Source organism: Solanum stenotomum, chromosome 4 (genome assembly GCF_019186545.1).
Source record: "Solanum stenotomum isolate F172 chromosome 4, ASM1918654v1, whole genome shotgun sequence".
NCBI classification, from domain to species: Eukaryota; Viridiplantae; Streptophyta; class Magnoliopsida; order Solanales; family Solanaceae; genus Solanum; species Solanum stenotomum.
In genome coordinates this window covers 3,577,898-3,598,318 of record NC_064285.1, presented here as the reverse complement: position 1 = coordinate 3,598,318, position 20,421 = coordinate 3,577,898, and the positions used below count along the sequence as shown (strand labels likewise).

At 31.9% G+C, this 20,421-nt stretch overlaps 2 protein-coding genes across 2 annotated transcripts; both read left to right on the top strand.

Moving 5' to 3' along the window:
* The first annotated feature begins 3,453 nt into the window (after positions 1–3,453).
* Positions 3,454–8,780, top strand: LOC125861226 (probable E3 ubiquitin-protein ligase RHG1A). Its single transcript, XM_049541170.1, has 7 exons — positions 3,454–3,515; positions 3,643–3,687; positions 5,045–6,792; positions 7,163–7,213; positions 8,077–8,175; positions 8,256–8,399; positions 8,484–8,780. The coding sequence occupies exons 3-7, from the start codon at positions 5,137–5,139 to the stop codon at positions 8,613–8,615; spliced, it is 2,082 nt and encodes a 693-aa protein (XP_049397127.1). The 5' UTR covers positions 3,454–3,515; positions 3,643–3,687; positions 5,045–5,136; the 3' UTR covers positions 8,616–8,780.
* A 6,288-nt stretch (positions 8,781–15,068) lies between these two features.
* Positions 15,069–18,983, top strand: LOC125861227 (probable serine/threonine-protein kinase At1g01540). Its single transcript, XM_049541171.1, has 7 exons — positions 15,069–15,936; positions 16,628–16,732; positions 16,879–17,001; positions 17,112–17,282; positions 17,384–17,513; positions 17,609–17,818; positions 18,435–18,983. The coding sequence occupies exons 1-7, from the start codon at positions 15,344–15,346 to the stop codon at positions 18,615–18,617; spliced, it is 1,515 nt and encodes a 504-aa protein (XP_049397128.1). The 5' UTR covers positions 15,069–15,343; the 3' UTR covers positions 18,618–18,983.
* The last annotated feature ends 1,438 nt before the right edge of the window (positions 18,984–20,421 follow it).

The following is a 20,421-nucleotide window of genomic DNA, read 5'->3' as shown; positions in this document are numbered from 1 at the left end:
TATGATTGAATGTTCCTGTCCTCTTTCTACATACTGTATTCTATTCTATTTATTTTCTTTAAGAAAAAAAGAAGAATAAAATAGGCATGCAAATGAGTAGTAAAAGCAAATGTCTAAAGGCTCAGACAACAATTAAAATACTTTTGCATGCCAACTTAGATGTTCCGTTGGATCGTTTATAAATCGTATTGGATCGTCAAAATATATTAGGTGTTGTATTGTTTGAAAGCCACTCTATTATCATATGTAGAACACAATTTATTTTTTAGTTTGTGCATATGAGGTTGCAAAGGTATGAATCATATTCCAAATTGATGTATATTTTGTATGATTATTGATATATTGTATACGTATACATAAATTTTATACAATAGTAGTTTTAGATGACACGAATTGTGGCTTCACCATTGATTAGACTAGTACAATAATAAAAATTCAATAAAATTTCACAAAGTGAAATTTGAGAGGAATAGAATGTTCGTAAATCTTACTACTATCTTCGCAAGGTAGAGAGTTCGTTTTCGAAAAACCCTCAGGGAAAAAAAGACCCTCCATTTTCTATCTTCTTTATCTTTATTTTCCATTATCACAAAGCCCACAAATACCAAAAAAAATTGTGGAAAAAATATTTGGAACAAAATAATTGAATAAATCCAATTTGAAAAGGTAGAAAAAGATGTTGAAGGAGAGGTTGCCTATTTTTTTAAAAGTGGATAATGAGCATGAAGCACAAGTTTCCAAAATATGATAAATACGTTTACCAGAAAATATTGGGTGATGTGTATAAATTATTTTATTTTAATATTATAAAAATATAAATGTGAACTGACCCCTCACTTCTTCTCTATCAGAAGTTACTAAAATAACATGAAAATAGTCAAAGTGATATGATGTCGTTTATTTTTACTAGTTAATTATTGTAAAAAAAAAAAAGAATTTTGGTTTTTATTTGTATATTTCTAACATATCAATAAAAAAAATCCTTATTTTTTAAATCATTAATTACTTATTGTGTAAATTATTTTTAAAAACCTAATATTAAATATTACTAGTAATACATATTATAATAAAATTTTTATATCAATTATTATTTCTTAAAAAACGTTAAAGTTGAATAAGTAAATGTAACGAAAAAAAAGTCATATAAGTATAGTAATAAAGATATTTATAATTGGAAATGTAACTATAGGTAAGTACAATAGTTGGCGTGAAGGAAGGAGTGTGACAATGTGACAACTAATTATTTTTTTTATTGTACTTTGAATTTAATCAAAATTTTGAGATAATATATGAGTTGTGAAATGCTATATATATATATATATATATATATATATATATATATATCAATTTGAAAATTTGAAATTTGTTTTTTTAAAATAGGCGAACACATTATTGGATTAGCCAGAAAAGTAAGCACTTATTTTAATTTATATGAGATAATTTGATTATGCAAAATTTAAGAAGAAATAAAAAAGAAGAATTTTGATTGTGATCTTAAATATGTTATAACATTTCTATAATTTTGTGGAATGATTTATCATAAGTTCTAACTAATGAGGTATTCTTCTACCTTTAGGCAAATATTATTAATACAAAATAAATCAATAGTTCAACTATTTCAAATAAAATGTCAGATGATATGAAGAAAAATAAATCTAAATAGAAGTAGAATTATTTTTAAAATGACAGTAACCTACACAGTGTAATCCCATAAGTGACATTTAAATATTCTTCATTGACATCAACATTGCATAAGCCTAATCAATTCAAAACAAACACAATCGGACTGTTTAAAATAAGTGAGTACAAAATAGTGTCTTTACAAAAAAAATAAGTACAAAATAGTGTCAAGTATTTATTTTGTCTTTATATATATATATAAATAAAATAAAAATAGAAGTGTGTTTGTTTTCATTATGAACAAATGTCATGAAAAGAGACATAAAGATATAAACTTTTTTTTTGTTATTGCAAAGTACTGTTTTCATTCGGCGCAAATTAGGCAAATTTCATTTTAGAGGTATACGAAAGATCGTAATGGAGTGATAAATATATATATTTTTTAATATATATAATTATAAATTTTAGGGTCAATACAGATTATAGATATCATGTCATTTTTTTATTAGAGAGTGTTTTATTCTTCAAAATAAATTTTTAATAAATTTAAATTTCATCGGATTCTAATATGAATATCTAATATCGAGGGAAAACCAATTAGCCAGCAAGCAGCTGCAACTGCAGTGACAACCTACTCATCTTTATTTATTGTATACTTATTATAATGTTTTTTACTTTCACTTTCCTTTACCTAATTTACAAAATTCATTTACTCTTCTCCATTTCATCACTTTGGTACGAAAAAATAAATAAATTACTAGTCAACAAGTACTTTTTACCATGAAAAATAAATAAAGAAAAAGAAATCTCATCTACTTTTGAAAAGTTAGTACACAAAAAATTTAAAGCTAATTTATGTTTAATTTTATTTATTACTAATATAAATAATGTAATTTTTCAATAAATATGTTCAATCACTAGTAGTAAAAATTTATCTAGATCTAGTACTTTTACTAATACAATAAATACACAATATTTGACTAAATATACAAATTTATTATATAAGGTAATTAATAAAAAATATTTTCACTAAATCAATAAATGTATAACAATTCATAAGATGCTGATTTATTTTTTTCCATTTCTTTAATTACATGTATAATGTATTCCAACATAATAGTAGTATACACCTTACTTTTTTGGAAATTTATAATTTTAAATTTCAAACTTAGCTAGCGTTTGACCAACATTCTGAATTAGATTTTGAAAATTTGTGTTTCACTTTTTTTTTTCAATTTTTTAATTAAGATTTTCATTTACAAAACTTAAAATTCTTTTTAATAAAATGAAATTCTTAGTATTTTATACCCCCAATATATGCACCAATTTTTGATTTGCACCCTATTCTTGCAAAAAGATCAATAGATTAAGGGACAAATTAGTAAATAATAAGAGGTTAGAGTGTGCAAATCAAAAGATGATGCATATATTGAGGGTATAAAATGTTGCAAATTCAATAAAATACATATTCAAACATCAATAATAACATATTTAATGAAATCTCACAAATGAAGTCCAGAGAGAATACCTCATAAAAAATAAAAAAATTATTTCCGAAAAACTTCCACTAAAATACATAGTCAAACATAATTTTTAAATTCTAAAAATCATAATTTCAAAAATTTTAATTTTAAATTTTAATTTCAAAATCTATAGCCCGAACTTAGCCATTCTTTTTAGGACAAAAGAATAATTCTCTTATGGAACTTCTTATTTTGCCTTATTAGTTGCCTTGTGGACAAGAAGAGTTGTTTTTTACATAAATAAATTCAAGATTGCTTGGTGTTTCCTCTTCTCTCTCTCCTCTCCCTCTGTGTGTGTATGTATTCTTTCATTTCCTCTTTCTCCACCCCATCTCTCCAAATCCCCTATCTCTCTCTCTCTTCTGTTAAGCAGTGAGTTCTGTATGTTTTTCTCTGTTTAAAACATGTGAAATTTCAATCTAAACAGCTATACAAACAGCTCAAAATTTTTGATCATTTTTTCAAGATTTTTGTCTGACATTTTTTTTTGATATTTCAGGTTGGTTAGATAGATTTGATGTTTCTTCTGGTTGCTGTTTCACTGGTAAATTCTTAGATTTTGATTTTCTATGAATTTTTTGGACTATTTTTACACCAATGCTGGGGATTCTTGTTTTTTTGTTACTGTTTATTGGGTTTTTCCCATTTTGTCTGCAAGCTTTTTAGTTCTGATGTTATCTGTGAATTTTTGTTTTTGTTTGAGATGGGGTTTTTGATGGGGAGTTTTCTTGAGATTTTTGATGAGTTTCTGATGTAAAGGTTCAATCTTTTTTGGTTTGCTGATGTTTGATTCAATGTAAAGAGTTCTTTGATGTTGGATAAACATGTACAATGCTGTTTGCTGGGATTTTCCCCATTTATCTGCAAGCTTTTTAGTTCTGGTGTTATGTGTGAATTTGTTTTTGTCTGAGATGGGGTTTTTAATGGGGAGCTTTCTTGAGAATTTTGATGGGTTCTTGATTCAAAGGTTCAATCTTTAATGGTTTACTGATATGTTTATTTCAATGTAAAAAGTTCTTTGGTATTGGACAAACATATACACCAATGCTGGGGATTCATGTTTTTGTTACTGTTTATTGGGCTTTTCCCCCTATATCTGCAAGCTTTTAAGTTATGGTGTTATCTGTAAATTTGTCTTTGTCTGAGATGGGGTTTTTAATGGGGAGTTTTCTTGAGACTTTTGATGGGTTTCTGGTGTAAAGGTTCAATCTTTTTTGGTTTGCTGATGTTTGATTCAATGCACAAAGTTCTTTGATACTGGATAAACATGTACACCAATGCTAGGGATTAGGGATTCATGTTTTTACTACTGTTAATTGGGCTTTCCCCCTTTATCTGCAAGGTTTTTTGTTCTGGTGTTATCTGTGAATTTGTTTTTGTCTGAGATGGGGTTTTCAGTGGGGAGTTTTCTTGAAAATTTTGATAGTTTTCTGATTTAAAGGTTCAATCATTTTTTGGCTTGCTGATGTTTGATTCAATGTAAAATCTTCTATGATGCCGGATAAACATGTACACCAATGCTGGGGCTTCATGTTTTTGTTACAATTTATTGGTTGACATAGAGGTGTCTTTATCTGCCTTCTTTTGGGTAAATTTTGTTTCTGAGAAGAGAATGAGAATGCCTTTGAGAGCATGATGCGTATGCATCGACTAGATGTAATTGTATCTGAATTTGGTTGTGAAGGCATGCTAATATGCATGCTTATCAGCCAACAGTTGGTATGAAAATATTTGCTTTAGTGGAATGAAGTGATATTATCCACCAATCTTTCTTGTGTTGGCATTGGAGCTGCATTTCTTACATCATAGATCATAATATGTTGATAATAGTTATATTCTACTGCTCTCGTAGGTTAGCTTCCTGAATTTGACTAAGTATGGTTTAACCTTAAATTTTCCAGGTTTGCTAAGGAAAAAGTGTGTGAATCTTCTCACACTACAATACTATCTCAAACCCTCTTTGAGATTGTAAGCTTGGTATACTATAGCCCTAATGCAGGGGAAACAGAATACCGTTGGTTCCCTCCAAGAAACTTTAGGCTTTAATCATGGTTCGACGCCTAGTGAAGGTGGTGTAGATCAGCAGATATGTTGGAATAATTTGCAAAATTCTGCACAGAATCACCTGCCAGATTATATGGTTTCTTCTAATGCGACTAATATTCCATTGTTCAATCCTATGAGCCAAGAGAGACAGAATGTAACCAGGGGGAGTTTAGGAGAATCCAGCTCCTCTATTGCACCGAATTGTGCAAGTCAGAGTGAACAGAAAGCAGATCATGGATGGTCATCCGCAATGACTACATATCATGGACCTTCACTGATCTGTAACGAACAGCAATGTGGGTCTTCTAACATTATGTCATTGAATGATTTTTTTTCTCAAGGTTCTAGTTCTAGCACCATTCCTCATGAAATCAACAGGAATCCAGCATTTGAGGGGTGCAGTGACAACGATGACGATGGCTGTCAAGTGATGGAGTGTACTCCATACAATTCTGTTAGACCAGGAAAAGAGCGAATGTCATCTGCTTGTACTTATTTAGGTAATGGGTGTTCGACGGATGATAGTGGTGATGGCAGGCTAGAAAGTTCTCCGGATTCTAGGCGCTTTTGTAAGAGAAAAACACTTGAAGGATATCTAGCACAATCTTCAGGAAGTGGAAGTTCTGATTATATTCCTCTTGCTGAAAATAGCATATGGCATTCTGGACCTGCATCACATAGTATGAGTACAGGTGCAAATATCTCTGCTCCAACAGAAAGTGTCAGAAGCATCAATATGTCAGAGCATGTGATCCCAAGACTTGGGCTTACCATGGGAGGAGCCGCTGCGGTAACTCCTGTTGGTACTCCGGCTTCAAGAAGTGCAGAAAGTTCTCATAGAAATTTCAGGGTGAGGTTTGATGGCTCACTTCAGCAAGATTATCTTCCCAGTAATATCTTTCCTGATGTGGATAATGTTGGAAATGTTAATCGGTCATCTGAACAGCAATTACCAGAGCTACTTCCTAATACCCCTTTGGATTTGAGGTCTGTGCCTGCTGCAGACAGTGGAAATACTCAAAGGCAGCCTGTTGTAATGCATGTTTCTTCTCTGCATCGAGGTGCACAGACTAGGTGGAGTTCAGCATCAAGTTCCAGAACTGGCAGTTCATCAAGTTCTGCTCGAGAGAGAAATTCAGCAACATTTGAAGAGCCTAACTCAAGAAGTGTGTCAAGAAACATCTCACAACATCCTATGTTCATACCTTCAACTAATGGGAGAAACTTGAACCAAAATCCTGCCAGCTTGAATTTAGCTGGAAGAAATGTTTCTGTTGCTGGAAATGTCGCATCCAGTTCAGGGGTCCACGCTTCTTCTCCTAATAGAGTTCTCCACAGATCTCCTCAATATCACCGGAGGCTGTCAGAATTAGTTCGTAGATCTTTGTTGTCTCCAGCTAGCACTGGATCTGGAGGTGTTAATAGTAATAGTCGTCCACTACGTTTGAGTTCTCCTATCTCACAGGAGATGGCACTTCCTGGAAACCATGAGCATCGTACATCGAGTTCAGTGGAGCGACATCTTGATGATGCTATAGGACTCTCCAATTCCTCGAGGACTTTGGCTGCTGCACGGGAAGGAAGAAGTAGGCTAGTCACTGAGGTATATTCAGTTCACTGATCATGTTGTAGTTATCACCTCCTTATTGGCTCATTCAGCATAAATTTTTGTGTGGGCCAGGTGTTATATCCAATCATTCCAATGCCATTAGATTTTCTTTAGTGATTAAATTAAGCAGTGGGTTTCATCAGGGATAAAACTGGTGGCCTGTCAACTGTTATACATGCATACCTGTCCCTAATTTGATCAATCAATCCAAATTAGGGAGGATATGCATCTAATTTATAGGTGCCACAAATGTTTTACCAAAATTTTGGCTTCACTGAAGGCTTTTGTGATGCGATTTAGTTTGCATTGTTGAAGCCTTATATTTAAAAATTACCGACCAACTAAATTTCTTTTTATTGAACAGATTCGCCATGTGTTAGATCTTATGCGCAGGGGGGAAGGGCTAAGTGTTGAGGTAAGATTCTTACTATTGCCTTATCAGAAAAATTAAAATATTTTGAGGTCAGAGTCTTAATGTCCTTTCAGTTGAATGATGGCTTATATGTCCCAATTTTGCATGTCTTTGTGTTATATGCTCGATTAGAGATAAAATCTTTTTCAGTAATCTTTTATGACCTGGTATATAGCAGCGACAGTAATAATGTAATATAACACGAAAGTTCTGGCCTTCGGACCTTTTACTTTTGGCTGACTACTTCATATAAGGTAAGTCAAACACAATTCTGTTTCTTTTCTCTTTGTGAAAAGAATAGTTAAGCTGAACCACGTGATATGTGGTAGAGGGGCTACAGTTGAAGAAATTTCTTTAAACAAAAGCATGAACGAAGTACATGGCTATTCTAGAAACTAGAAAGCATGTGCAGTAACTGAAATCTTATTAGCTCTTTCTCTGCATGAATGTCTAGTACGTCTTTAAAGGGAACAAGCCGCATCAATTCATTTTACCTCCACCCATCTGGGTCCTGGACTTGAATGTATTTGTTTTGGGGAAAATTTCTTTTTTGATAATCATCAGGTAGAAAGAGATGGGCGGGCACACTTTTGGACTTTGTACCTATTCCCCTTTTCGTTATTGCCGAGGGTGTTTTGTAAACGATCTCTCTTCCTCTATGAGGTAGTGGTAAGGTCTGCGTACGCTCTACCCTTCCCAGACCTCACTTGTGGGAGTATATTGGGTATATTGTTGTTAACAATGGAAGTTAGAGGCATGTTAAAATGATACGACATGAAGATGTTTTAAATCTGTTCTTTTCTTGTCTTAGCAAAAAGTTGAACCGATAGAATTAGCTATCATAATATCTCTTCCTCATATTCCAGGATGTAATGATCCTTGATCAGTCGGTCTTCTTTGGGATGCCGGATATTCGAGATCGCCACAGGGATATGCGTCTTGATGTTGATAATATGTCATACGAGGTTAGTGGTCTAAACAGAATCACACTACATCCTATGGGGAAATGATGTGCTAAAACTCTGCCTATGTGATGTGTTTCCAGGAGTTATTGGCACTCGGAGAGCGCATTGGGGATGTTTGCACCGGGCTAAGTGAGGAAACTATTTCAAGTCGTTTGAAGCAGCGCAACTTTATTAGCATAAAAAGAGAACAACCCGAGGAAGCAGAACCATGCTGCATATGCCGGGTACTCAATTTGACCTTCTCTACTATTAACTCTATCATTGAACCTCGTAAAGTAGAGTTATAACGTGTATTCGATCATTTGCAGGAGGAATATAACAACGGAGATGGTCTTGGAACACTAGAGTGTGGACATGATTTCCATACAGACTGCATTAAGCAATGGCTCATGCAGAAGAATTTATGCCCGGTATGCAAGACGACGGGGCTTACTACATGAGAAAGAACCATATTCTTTGAAAATATTTGAATTGGAAGGGGAGTTTGTTCTAGAGATGAAATTAGCGCTAGCTGCATTAGACATTTATTTAGAACAAAATTTACATTATGGTTTTCTGGAATTTTACATTTGCTTTTACAATTAATTGAATCACCTTTTGGAATATTTATTTGGTTCATTGTCATTGCTTTACTTTTTTGAACAAAATGCTTGGTTATCCCTATGCATGCCTTTAAAGTTTTGCCATAGCTGTCTCCAGCTAGTTTCGGATTGAGATGTAGTTATTACTCTCATTTGGTTTGATGACTAAGTTATCTTGGGATTATAATCCTTCGGACTTACTTATCCTACCTCACCTGAAAGGTGGGATAAAATAACATCAAGTTTGATGTGATATGTGAGATATTAAGGATTAAGTTTGGTATGAAGGAGAATGATTTTAGTAGAAAATGTATACTTGAAAAATAAGTTGTTTTATTTATTTTTTAGTGCTCAATAAGTAAACAAAAAATGTTATCTCGTGAGCATTTATATGTAATTTAGTAAAACACTACATAGAATGGGGTAGGGAGTGGGGTTGAGGGTGTTGGGTGGGTGAGGAGGATATAACAAATATAAAATATTACATAAAGAACTTGGTTATACTTTATTTGTTTAAAACTATGATTATTATTATTTTCATTGTATCCTCATGCAAGAGATTTTTCATTTTTATATAGAAGAGATCTTCATTTTTGCAGGTGAGAAATTAAAAAAAAATTATTTTCTTCTATTTATTTTGTAAGAGGTCAAGAGATTTCATTTCTGCTATTAAATATCTTTCATTTAAATGACTAGTTTTTTAGCCTATACTTTTTTAACGTATTACTTATCAAAAGAATTTTTTTGAAATATTTTTTCTTATTTCCGTGTTCGAAACTCGTATTGAATCTCGACTAAATTTGAATCACGCATTACAACACCCATTCGTTATAAGCAGGACGAAGTATAGACAAAGATACTTTTTTGTTTAGTTGAAATCAAATCAAATTGATTATTTTTTTTCAATACCAAATCACTAATAATTTTTTTTCCAATTTAATTTGATTTATTGATTTAATACGATTAATGTTTTAAAAGGCAAAAGCGTAAGACGAGACATTTTACGTAGTATGGACGAGACTTACACCCCTAATTCTATCGATATAAATCCGTGCACCGAGCTCAACCAACTATATAATATAGGATTACAAAAAGGTGGATGGATTTATCTATTTTAATTGCTGACGAAATTCTCAACCACTCGTCGGTATACTATGTTTTTTTGTTATATCTATCAAAACAACTGTTACGAATTTGAGTTGTGAAAACAAATAAAAATATGGAAAATATGTATGATGGTATGATTTACGTATCGTTGTAGGTTGATTCTTTCTAAAATACGTGTATAACAAAAGCTTAATGTATCAAACTATTTTTTTTTATCTTCTATTATTATTTGAATTTATATCCTTATCGATCATTAGCAAATCTTTTCGTATTTGTCTTGATCGTAATGAACCACTAACCTAAAGTATAATGGAAGATGATTTTAAACTATAATCAAAATTAAAAAAGAATCTGAATTTTTTTCCCAAAATATTTTGACATATAAAATTCACCTGGTTCACGTTTAAAATTAGAACTAATGATGATGTATACGTATAACAAAACTATTAGCATGAAAGGATTCCAATTTCTTAATGGAATAATTAAACAAAACAAACTAATTATATCACTATAACAATAATATATTTAGTATAATTTTATAAATTAAATCTGAAAATGATACAATATACACAAATCTTATTTCCATGCTTATAAAATACATAGATTATTTCCAATAAATACTCAATTCAAAAGAATTCAAAATTAATTAGATCACTATATCTACAAAATTCTTCAATCTTTAATTTCCCATTTCTCATTAAAAGAAAAGTAAAAGAACTACATTTATAATTTAATTAAATAGATAAAGAGAAAGTGAAAGAAAATAGGGATGCATCACTATCAATCATAAAAAATGGTGCCAAACAAAATCTGACATCTTCAAAAGAATTCTTTAACCAGCAAATTGTAATCAAATAATAAAGCAAATGAGCCAAAGAGCAATCAAATAGGACAAAGATAAAGTTAAAAAGCAGCCATACCTTGTAACTCTGTTGGNAAAGAAAATAGGGATGCATCACTATCAATCATAAAAAATGGTGCCAAACAAAATCTGACATCTTCAAAAGAATTCTTTAACCAGCAAATTGTAATCAAATAATAAAGCAAATGAGCCAAAGAGCAATGAAATAGGACAAAGATAAAGTTAAAAAGCAGGCATACCTTGTAACTCTATTCGTTCACTTTTATTTGTTACATTTTACTTTTCGAGAATTAATTTAAATGATTTTGAAGCTAAGTTGAATTAGATTAATTTAATATTATAGAGATATTTGAAAATTACATAAAATACAGAAGTTGTCATTGCTTCTTATATTAATATGATAAAATGTATAGATATCTCAAAATGTTAATTAAAATCCATGTAATTTAACTCTCAAAAAAACAAATAGTAATAATATGTAACAATGAACAGATGAATATAAGTACGAAAGAGAATTTGCAATAATTATAATTATTATTGTCGATTGATAAGAGTTTTTAAAAAGGCGAAAGATATTTTAATTTCCACAATCTAAATTGTAAAGATTCTATCGCGATATTTAACATGTCTCTTATTTGTTTATAAGCAATCAATTAGAATTTAAATGAAAGATTTATTAATGAGCTAATGGCTAATTAGTGGGGTTATTTCCCGTGATGAGTCTTTCAAAAGTTACAGAGCATATCTTTCATTTAAATGACTAATTTCTTAGCCTATAGTTTTATAATGTCTATTACTTGTATAAAGAAGATTTTTAAAATAATTTTTCTTATTTCCCACCTGTTCGAACCTCGAATTGAAGTTCGACTAAAGTCGAATCACGCACTGCAATGTTCATTTAAGTAGTACGAATTACGAAGTATAGACAAAGATACTTTTTTTCTTTAGTTAAAATCAAATCAATTATGGTTAAAAAAAAAATTTCAATATCAAATTCGTGCACCGAGCTCAACCAACTATATAATACTTACAAGATTACAAAAAAGAAGGTGGATGGATTTATCTATTTTAATTGCTGACGAAAATCTCAACCACTCGTCGGTACACTAATGTTTTTTTGTTATATACTAACACCTGTCACGAATTCGAGTTGTGAAAAAAAAAGAAATATGGGATATATGTATAACAATATAATTAACGTATCGTTGTAAGTTGATTCTTCCTAAAATACATGTATAATAAAAACTTAGTGTATCAAACTGTTCTTTTTATCTTCTATTATTATTTGAATTTATATCCTTATCGATCATTAGCAAATCTTTTCGTAGTTGTCTTGATCGTAATGAACCACTAACCTAAAGTATAACGGAAGATGATTTTAAACTATAATCAAAAGTAAAAAAGTAAATCTGATCTTTTTCCCAAAATATTTTGACATATAAAATTCACCTGGTTCACGTTTAAAATTAGAACTAAGGGTGATGTTTACATATAACAAAATTATTAACAAGAAAGTATTCCAATTTCTTAATGGAATAATTAAACAAAACAAACTAATTATATCACTATAATTATACTTATAAATAAAATCTGAAAATAATACGATATACACAAATTTTATTTCTATACTTATAAAATACATAAATTATTTCCAATAAAAACTCGATAAAAAAAAAAGGAAATTAACTAGATCACTATATCAACAAAATTCTTCAATCTTCAATTCCCATTTCTTCTCATTAAAAGAAAAGTAAAAGAACTACATTTATAATTTAATTAAATAGATAAACAGAAAGTGAAAGAAAATAGGGATGCATCACTATCAATCATAAAAAATGGAGCCAAACAAAATCTGACATCTTCAAAAGATTTTTTTAACCAGCAAATTCTAATAAAATAATAAAGCAAATGAGCCAAAGAGCAATGAAATAGGACAAAGATAAAGTTAAAAGCAGGCATACCTTCTCATATTTCGTTCACTTTTATTTGTCATATTTTATTTTTTGAGAAATAATTTGAATAATTTTAAAGCTAAGTTGAATTAGTTTAATTTAATATTATAAAAATATTTAAAAACTATACAAAATACAGAAGTTGTCATTTCTTCTTATATTAATATGATAAAATATATAGATATCTCAAAATATTAATCAAAATCCATATAATTTAACTCGCGAAAAAACAAATAGTAATATGTAAAAATGAATATTAGTACGAAAGCGAATTTGCAATAATTATAATTAGTATTGTAGATTGATAAGAGTTTTAAAAAAGACGAAAGATACTTTGATTTCCACCATCTAAATTGTAAAGATTATATCACAATATTTATCGTATCTGCTATTTGTTTATAAGCAATCAATTATAATTTAAATGAAAGATTTATTAATGAGCTAATGGCTAATTAGTGGGGATCTAATCCTATAATATTCTCCAAAACTTACAATTTAAATCTATAGATGGAGTATTTAGATCCATCAGTAGATCAATATAAGGTATAATTTAAAGATTCAAGGTAATTAAGAATCAATGGAAGTTTCCTTTTTGATTCATAAAAGTGTAACATGTTCAATTTGCTAAGTTTATAATTTTAAATTAGACGGATCAAATTACTATATATTAATATATCATTTTGAAGTAAATACTTACATCGACTTATATCTTAGCTTTGATTTTAACAAATTGAGTTTGACTTGTTGTTTAATTGTTTTTTTTATTTGGTGTTTAAAGTCCACATTAAAGCATCAATTAGATTTAAATCATGCACTACAAGATCTATTGGAGGGTGATGCTCTCAAAAAAAAATTCATATCCAAAATTTTAAGATAAACTTATTTTTTTGGAAAAAGTAACTTTTGATATGAATAGAGGAAACTTAATCTTTTTAGTATTTTAACTATTTTTTGTGTCTTTATTTATTTATTTTTGTGGAAAGAGTTATATTATTACAATAATATTTGTGATGAACTATAAATATAAATCTTTCCAACATGATTCATTGATTTATTTCTTTTGTTTTCAATTCAGTATTCAATACCTCTCTTTAATCCAATCAGTTCAAGTACAATGCCTTCTATCAAAGATAATTCAATTCTTATGAATTAAAGATTTTTAATTAAAAATAAGAGATATTTATCACAATATTTGATGGTGCATATTTAATTCAATTAAAGCACCAAACAATGTTACACAAATTATTATTTCGATTCTTTTTAATTCGTTTAAATTTGATGGGTGACTTGAATTTATAGTTAATTATAAATATTACTCTGATTGTATAACCCTTTTTTCTACAATTAAGTACATACTTCCTCTATTTCAAAATAAATGATATTTTAAAATTAAAAAGAGAAATTAATCTTAATTCATCTGGTGTTACCCCTATATACATCATCAAGAATTATTAATTAGTTTTTCTTTAATTAGGAGTAAGTTAACAGTAACACTAGAAATAAATAGTTTCTTAAAAGATATATCCAAACAAAAAAAACCATTATTTTGGACCAAAGAGAGTATAAGGTAACACTTAAAATTCATAAATAAAATAATCTTTTAGCATTATTTTCTCAGGTCAATAAAGCAAGTTAAGCTAAAATTTAATAAAAGTAAATTACAAGATAATTTTTTCTTATTAGCTAGAATTTTAATAAATAAAGTTACTCAAAAAAATTAGGTTTGACCGATAACACACCTCTCATAAAATTATGAGATGAGTATAAAATAATCTTCTTTATTTAAAAATATTTAACCGTTCCTTAGGAGTCCATCCTTTTTGCTCTCTTGATGAATCAAACTCACGATCTTCATATTGAAATTGAAGAGTGCTTTTCATCTTGTTCGGTGACTCAAACTCAGAACCTTCAAATTGGAATTAAAGAATACTTACCATCTTCCTCCCTTGATAACTCAAACTTACGATCTTCTAATTGAAATTGAAGAATGCTTACCATCTTCCTTCCTTGGTGAGTCAAACTTACGATCTCCAGATTGAAATTGAAGAATGCTTACTATCTTGCTTCTTCGGTGACTCAAACTCACGATCTTCAGATTGGAATTGAAGAATACTTACTTATCCTGCTTCTTCGATGACTCAAACTCACAACTTTCCAATTGGAAATAAAGAATGGTTACCATGTTGCTATCTTGATAACTCAAACTCACGATCTTCAAATTGAAAGTAAAAAATACTTATCATCAGAACAACTTCCTTTTATCGAATATAAGATGATCCGGACACAACGAAAATAAAAAAATGATAGATATCATTTCTTCAAATTTGACTATAATAATACCATTCGTTTGGCACGCTTAAACAATTTCTTCCTTTTCAGCAGTCCCATCATTACAGCTGCTTCTCCTCCCCCACCCCCCAACCCTTAACCACTCACTTGCCCTGTTTTGGTCCAAAATATCACTAAGCTCCATCTTCAGCTGCTCTACAGGCAGCTGTCTGTACTCTGTAACACTAGCTATCATCTCATCTCACCATATTCATCCATTAATAAGCTTTATTGTAGTGTACTTTCCTTTATCTTCAAACAGAAAACACCTCTTTGTTTTTTTATTTTTTCATGTCTTCCATTTTCAGCTAACCCCATATTGTTTAAGTAAAAAAAAAATGTCAGCATTTTTGAATGATGAGATGTCCAAGAAAACATCAATTTTTGGTTTACACTTGTGGGTCGTTGTTGGAATTTGCGTTGGAGCAGCAATTGTTCTTGTTCTCTTCTTAATCTCACTTTGGTACACTGCTAAGCGGAATTCCAGCAACCCCCAAATAAAAAACATCTCTACGGAGATCAAAGAGATCCGAATTGACCCATCTCGGACTCTACCGGAAAACCCCAATTCGGTTCCGGTAGCAGACCCGCTACCGGAACCTGAAAAAGAAACGACCCAGAACTCAGGTGGGTATCAAAGAATTCAAATTGAGATGGGGAAGGAGCATATGGTTAAGCCTGATCGGGTCGGATCGGGTGGTGGGTCGGGTCATGGTAGTGGGGAGGTGCGTTCGGGTGAACAAGGTGGAATTACTGCACCTGAGGTTTCACATTTAGGGTGGGGTCATTGGTATACTCTGAGGGAGCTTGAAATTGCTACTAATTTTTTTGCTCATGAGAATGTTATTGGTGAGGGTGGCTATGGCATTGTTTACCGCGGAGTTATGGAAGATAATAGTTATGTTGCTGTTAAGAATTTGCTTAACAACAGGTGCGGCATTTAAAATTGTTTGATTTGTGCTACTGATTAAAGTTCTGTTCTTTGTGCTTTTTGTGTATGCATAGTTCAATTGCTTATATATAGATGCTAACATGTTGTGTTGTTTAGGTATATTACATGGTTTTAGCATGAATGTCTGCATGCCATTATATTCATCTTGTGTGTGTTGTTCCATAGTTATGCATCCTATTAAACATTAGATTCAGTAAGCTCTGAGTGACTGCTGTTTATTGTGTATGTATACATTTTTAAAACTTCGTAAATGTACATGGTCTATCGGAAACAGCCTTACTACTTCACGAAGTTTGCATTGTGTATTGCTACATGTTGTCTCATTTGCTTTGTATCTTGCTATTTCATTGTCGTTTTATTCTTACAATTCTGTTTTGGGAACATTTCTTTTGAGTGGAGTTTCTATCGGAAAGAACCTCTCCAGACCCCACTTTTGGGATTACATTGGGTATGTTGTTGTTACAAATGTACATAGTCATTGGTCTGAGCTGAAAGTATTGGGTTTGGTTGAACTAGCTGTGAAGGGCTAGATCTGCCCTCTAGATTTTGGTCCTTAATTAGTTGAATGCAAGCTGAAGTTTGATGGGTAGTGTATAGCCTTATAGGTTTATTTGATGAGAAACATGTCCCTTTTTGTTCTTTAATTTATTTCACGTGACATTCTTTTCAGGGGACAGGCAGAGAGGGAATTTAAGGTTGAAGTGGAAGCAATTGGTAGAGTACGGCACAAGAATTTAGTAAGGCTACTTGGTTACTGTGCTGAGGGAGCTCACAGGTATTTTTCGTTTCAGCGGTCTGCAGTTTGATTTGATTGATTGCTGTTACATTTGTGTACTTGTAGTCTATTAGGATTGTTAAGACCTATAATTATGCTGATTTTAGTGTTGGGATTACTCAAGATACTTTCAATGCTGTTTTCAGGATGCTTGTGTACGAGTATGTGGACAATGGGAACTTAGAGCAGTGGCTCCATGGAGATGTAGGGCCATACAGTCCTCTTACATGGGAAATTCGGATGAATATTATCCTTGGAACAGCAAAAGGGTATAAACTCTGTTTTTTTGGGATGTATAAGCTTCTAATTTTTTTATTTTCGGCAGTCATTGTTAACTAGATTGTGTTAAATGGAAAACTAAACTTGACAATGAATGCAGGTTGACCTATCTGCATGAGGGCCTCGAACCCAAAGTTGTTCACCGTGACATCAAGTCGAGCAATATTTTGATTGATAAGCAGTGGAATTCGAAAGTATCTGACTTTGGTTTAGCTAAGCTTTTGGGCTCAGAGAGGAGCTATATAACTACTCGGGTTATGGGAACGTTTGGGTTAGTGCTAGATGTCTCAAATCCACTAGAATTTTCTGTTGTTTCTAATGTTGAAGCAACCATGTAAACTGAATTGCCAAACTTCTTGTTTCTCTTATCAGCTATGTTGCTCCAGAATATGCTAGCACTGGCATGTTGAATGATAGAAGTGATGTTTATAGTTTTGGAATTCTTCTTATGGAGATTATTTCTGGAAGGAATCCTGTGGATTATAGCCGTGCTCCTGGAGAGGTTTGTTCCAATTACCTAAACCGTCTTGTTTTAAGTAGCATCTTGAATATTGCGTCTTGTTTAGTTCTAACTTTTGCAGTGGATCTAACTCTCAGGTCAATCTGGTTGATTGGCTTAAGACAATGGTTTCTAACCGTAATTCCGAGGGTGTTTTGGATCCCAAGATGCGGGAGAAGCCTTCTTCAAGAGCATTGAAACGTGCCCTTTTGGTAGCATTGCGCTGTGTAGACCCCAATGCTCAGAAGAGGCCAAAGATGGGGCATGTTATACACATGCTTGAGGTTGATGATTTTCCCTTCCGTGATGTAAGTTTGAGCTTTTCCTATTTAGAACCACATGCTCTTAACTATCATATTTTATTAGTCATGATGGCTTAGCATGCATTTTGGTTCCTGGTATCTTTAATTACTTGATGTATGGAAACCTCCGTCTTATAAAAGAACTCAACTTCTTCTCTCTTATTTATCTAGTGAAGCAACCTCTGAAACATATCCTCTGGGAAATGGAATGAGAATTGAGTTTAATAAGTACTAAACTATGGTGCAATTGTGGTTGCTTTAGAGTGTTTAGTTATATGTGATGTAATGAAGGTTCATGTATCTGCTTTCTCGGAATGAGCATTCAATACATGCCCCATCTCTCCTCTACTGGATGATGCTTGTTACACCATATATTGAGTAACTTGTTATTTGGATACTGAAACTTGAATGAATCTCCTTCTCATTTTATAGTAGAAATCAAATTGATTGTTTTACAAACTAATTTTAGAAATCTGATCAATGATCTGATATTGAGTTCAGTATTATGAACCAACACTAGTTGGAACTTTTGCCGGGAAGCCGTCATGTAATTGAATCACCTATAACATTTTCTATCAATCCTTATATGACAATACATTGCTTAACCGTGTGATTCATACAGGAGCGAAGAACTGTAAGAGAAAATGAACGTTCACATCATGATGAAATGAAAGAGAAGGTAATGGATAAGCGCATAATTGATACAGGTGATAGCAATGGATTTGAAAGTACTGTTGAAACCAACCGATCTTTGTTGCTGAAGAAAGAAATTGATGATGAGGAGCATCCTGGCCAAGTGGGCTAAAAGGTCAAATTCAAACCCCCTCGTTTCCTCTACCATTCATTTTGAAGCTGGCGAATGTACATAAAATTCACTGGTGCAAATTCAGCACTCTCTTAAGGTTTTGTAGAGTAGCTCTTGTTGTCGTTATATGTAATTGCTTTCAATTTTGTTAAGAGCATAGCTCTCTTTAGTAGTATATTAATTAAATTACCATTTCACTCTTCTAGTTGGATGCACTTTCCAAAATGAAAAGAAATTATCAAATTGTATTTCCTTAAACCTATGTAGCTATCTCCTTTCACTCCCTTGGATCAGTTATGTCTTCATGTGAAGAAATGATGGAATTGATTTGGATATAAGGAGAAAGTAGCAGTAAGATGTACCTTATGTTTTGCCTTGTATGGATTTTACCATGTTCAAGAAAGTGAATACACCACCTATTCTATTTTACATGTTACTCTTTCCTTTTTAGTCTATTCTCAAAAAGCACGACACATTTATATATTTGGAATCTCTTTAAATTTTAACTTTTCATTTTACTCTTCATCGTGTCGGTTGTAGTATTAGCCTATTCATTTAGTCTTTAGCTTTTGGTATTCATATGTGGTTTACTGTGTTTTAGTGATCGCACCTTGTTGTTGTTGTTGTTATGGTTCCTTGCATATAGTTGTAACTGCTTTTTGTTTCTCCCCACCACCTGTTTTTTGTTTTGTTTTATTACTACTTTGATTTGCTTGAGCCGAGGGTCTTTCGGAAATAGCCTCTCTACCTCAGAGAGGTAGTGGTAAGGACTGCGTACTCTCCACCCTCCCCAGACCTCACTTTGTGGGATTTCACTAGGTATGTTGTTGTTGTCGTCATTTCTCTTAACGACATGCTCTTGTAACCATAGACCACAGAGGACATGTTTAAGACCTTAAATACTATGCTTTTGTAACCATATGACATGCAATACAAGTACTATGTATACTTTTGATATGTGCCGATAGCCTTTCTTTCTTATTCGCCGTGCCTATTCAAACACCATGAGTGTTTGCTTTAATGATTTGGCTTATGTGTTGGGATATTGATGCTGGAGAGGGAGGGGGGGGTCCAATGATTACAATAGTCTCCAGGATGCTACAAAGTAGGAAAACAGGTAGGTGTGTTTTGCTTGGCTGTGACTAGAGATCCTGTTTGACAGCTAGAGTTGGGCACACATTGTGCATTTTGGACCCCTCACTCACTTATTGTGTTTTTTAGTGTTGTCTCTATGGAAAAGGTCATAGGGGCAATATTCATTTACTTACTACATTAAAGGCCCTACAAATCAATGATTGTTTTGACTCTCTGCATGTGAAAAAGAATGTAGATAGTTTGTAGTGAAGATGTAAGCTGAGTTTCAATTGCTTTAGAAATATATTTCTCTGGGTTTGTCTAATCAACATGGCGAGTTGTTCTTATTTTGTTGTCATTTTCTGCTTTGGTTTTTTTTCTTTTATCTTGAAATTCACCAGTGTTGTCAAAGGCGTACTTAAAGCGGCCTAAGCAGGTGCAAAAACATGTTGACCGTTTTGCCTCACTTAGCAGATGTTTTAGATGACACTAAACAATTGATATTTCACTTTTATTGTATCTTTCTTTCCTTTGTTTAGTCCTGTACTACACTTCATATTTTTGTTTTTTTTCTCTATTTGTGTATTTCTTCATTAAAGCCCCGATGGATCTTAGAGCTTTTTGTCTGTGGTAACATTTGCACTCCTTTCCAAACAAGAGGGAGTTGTATCTTCAAATATCTTATTGAGTTAACATCATCTTCATTTGTGTTTTGCGCTTTTTCTTATTT

Excerpts from the sequence above, each read along its gene's own strand:
- LOC125861227 (XM_049541171.1), top strand. The coding sequence starts at position 15,344 with ATGTCAGCATTTTTGAATGATGAGATGTCCAAGAAAACATCAATTTTT. Across the intron at positions 17,514-17,608 it reads ATAGCCGTGCTCCTGGAGAG|GTCAATCTGGTTGATTGGCT; the intron begins GTTTGTTCCAAT and ends TCTAACTCTCAG. Across the intron at positions 17,819-18,434 it reads ATGATTTTCCCTTCCGTGAT|GAGCGAAGAACTGTAAGAGA; the intron begins GTAAGTTTGAGC and ends TGATTCATACAG.
- LOC125861226 (XM_049541170.1), top strand. The coding sequence starts at position 5,137 with ATGCAGGGGAAACAGAATACCGTTGGTTCCCTCCAAGAAACTTTAGGC. Across the intron at positions 7,214-8,076 it reads GGGAAGGGCTAAGTGTTGAG|GATGTAATGATCCTTGATCA; the intron begins GTAAGATTCTTA and ends CTCATATTCCAG. Across the intron at positions 8,400-8,483 it reads AACCATGCTGCATATGCCGG|GAGGAATATAACAACGGAGA; the intron begins GTACTCAATTTG and ends GATCATTTGCAG.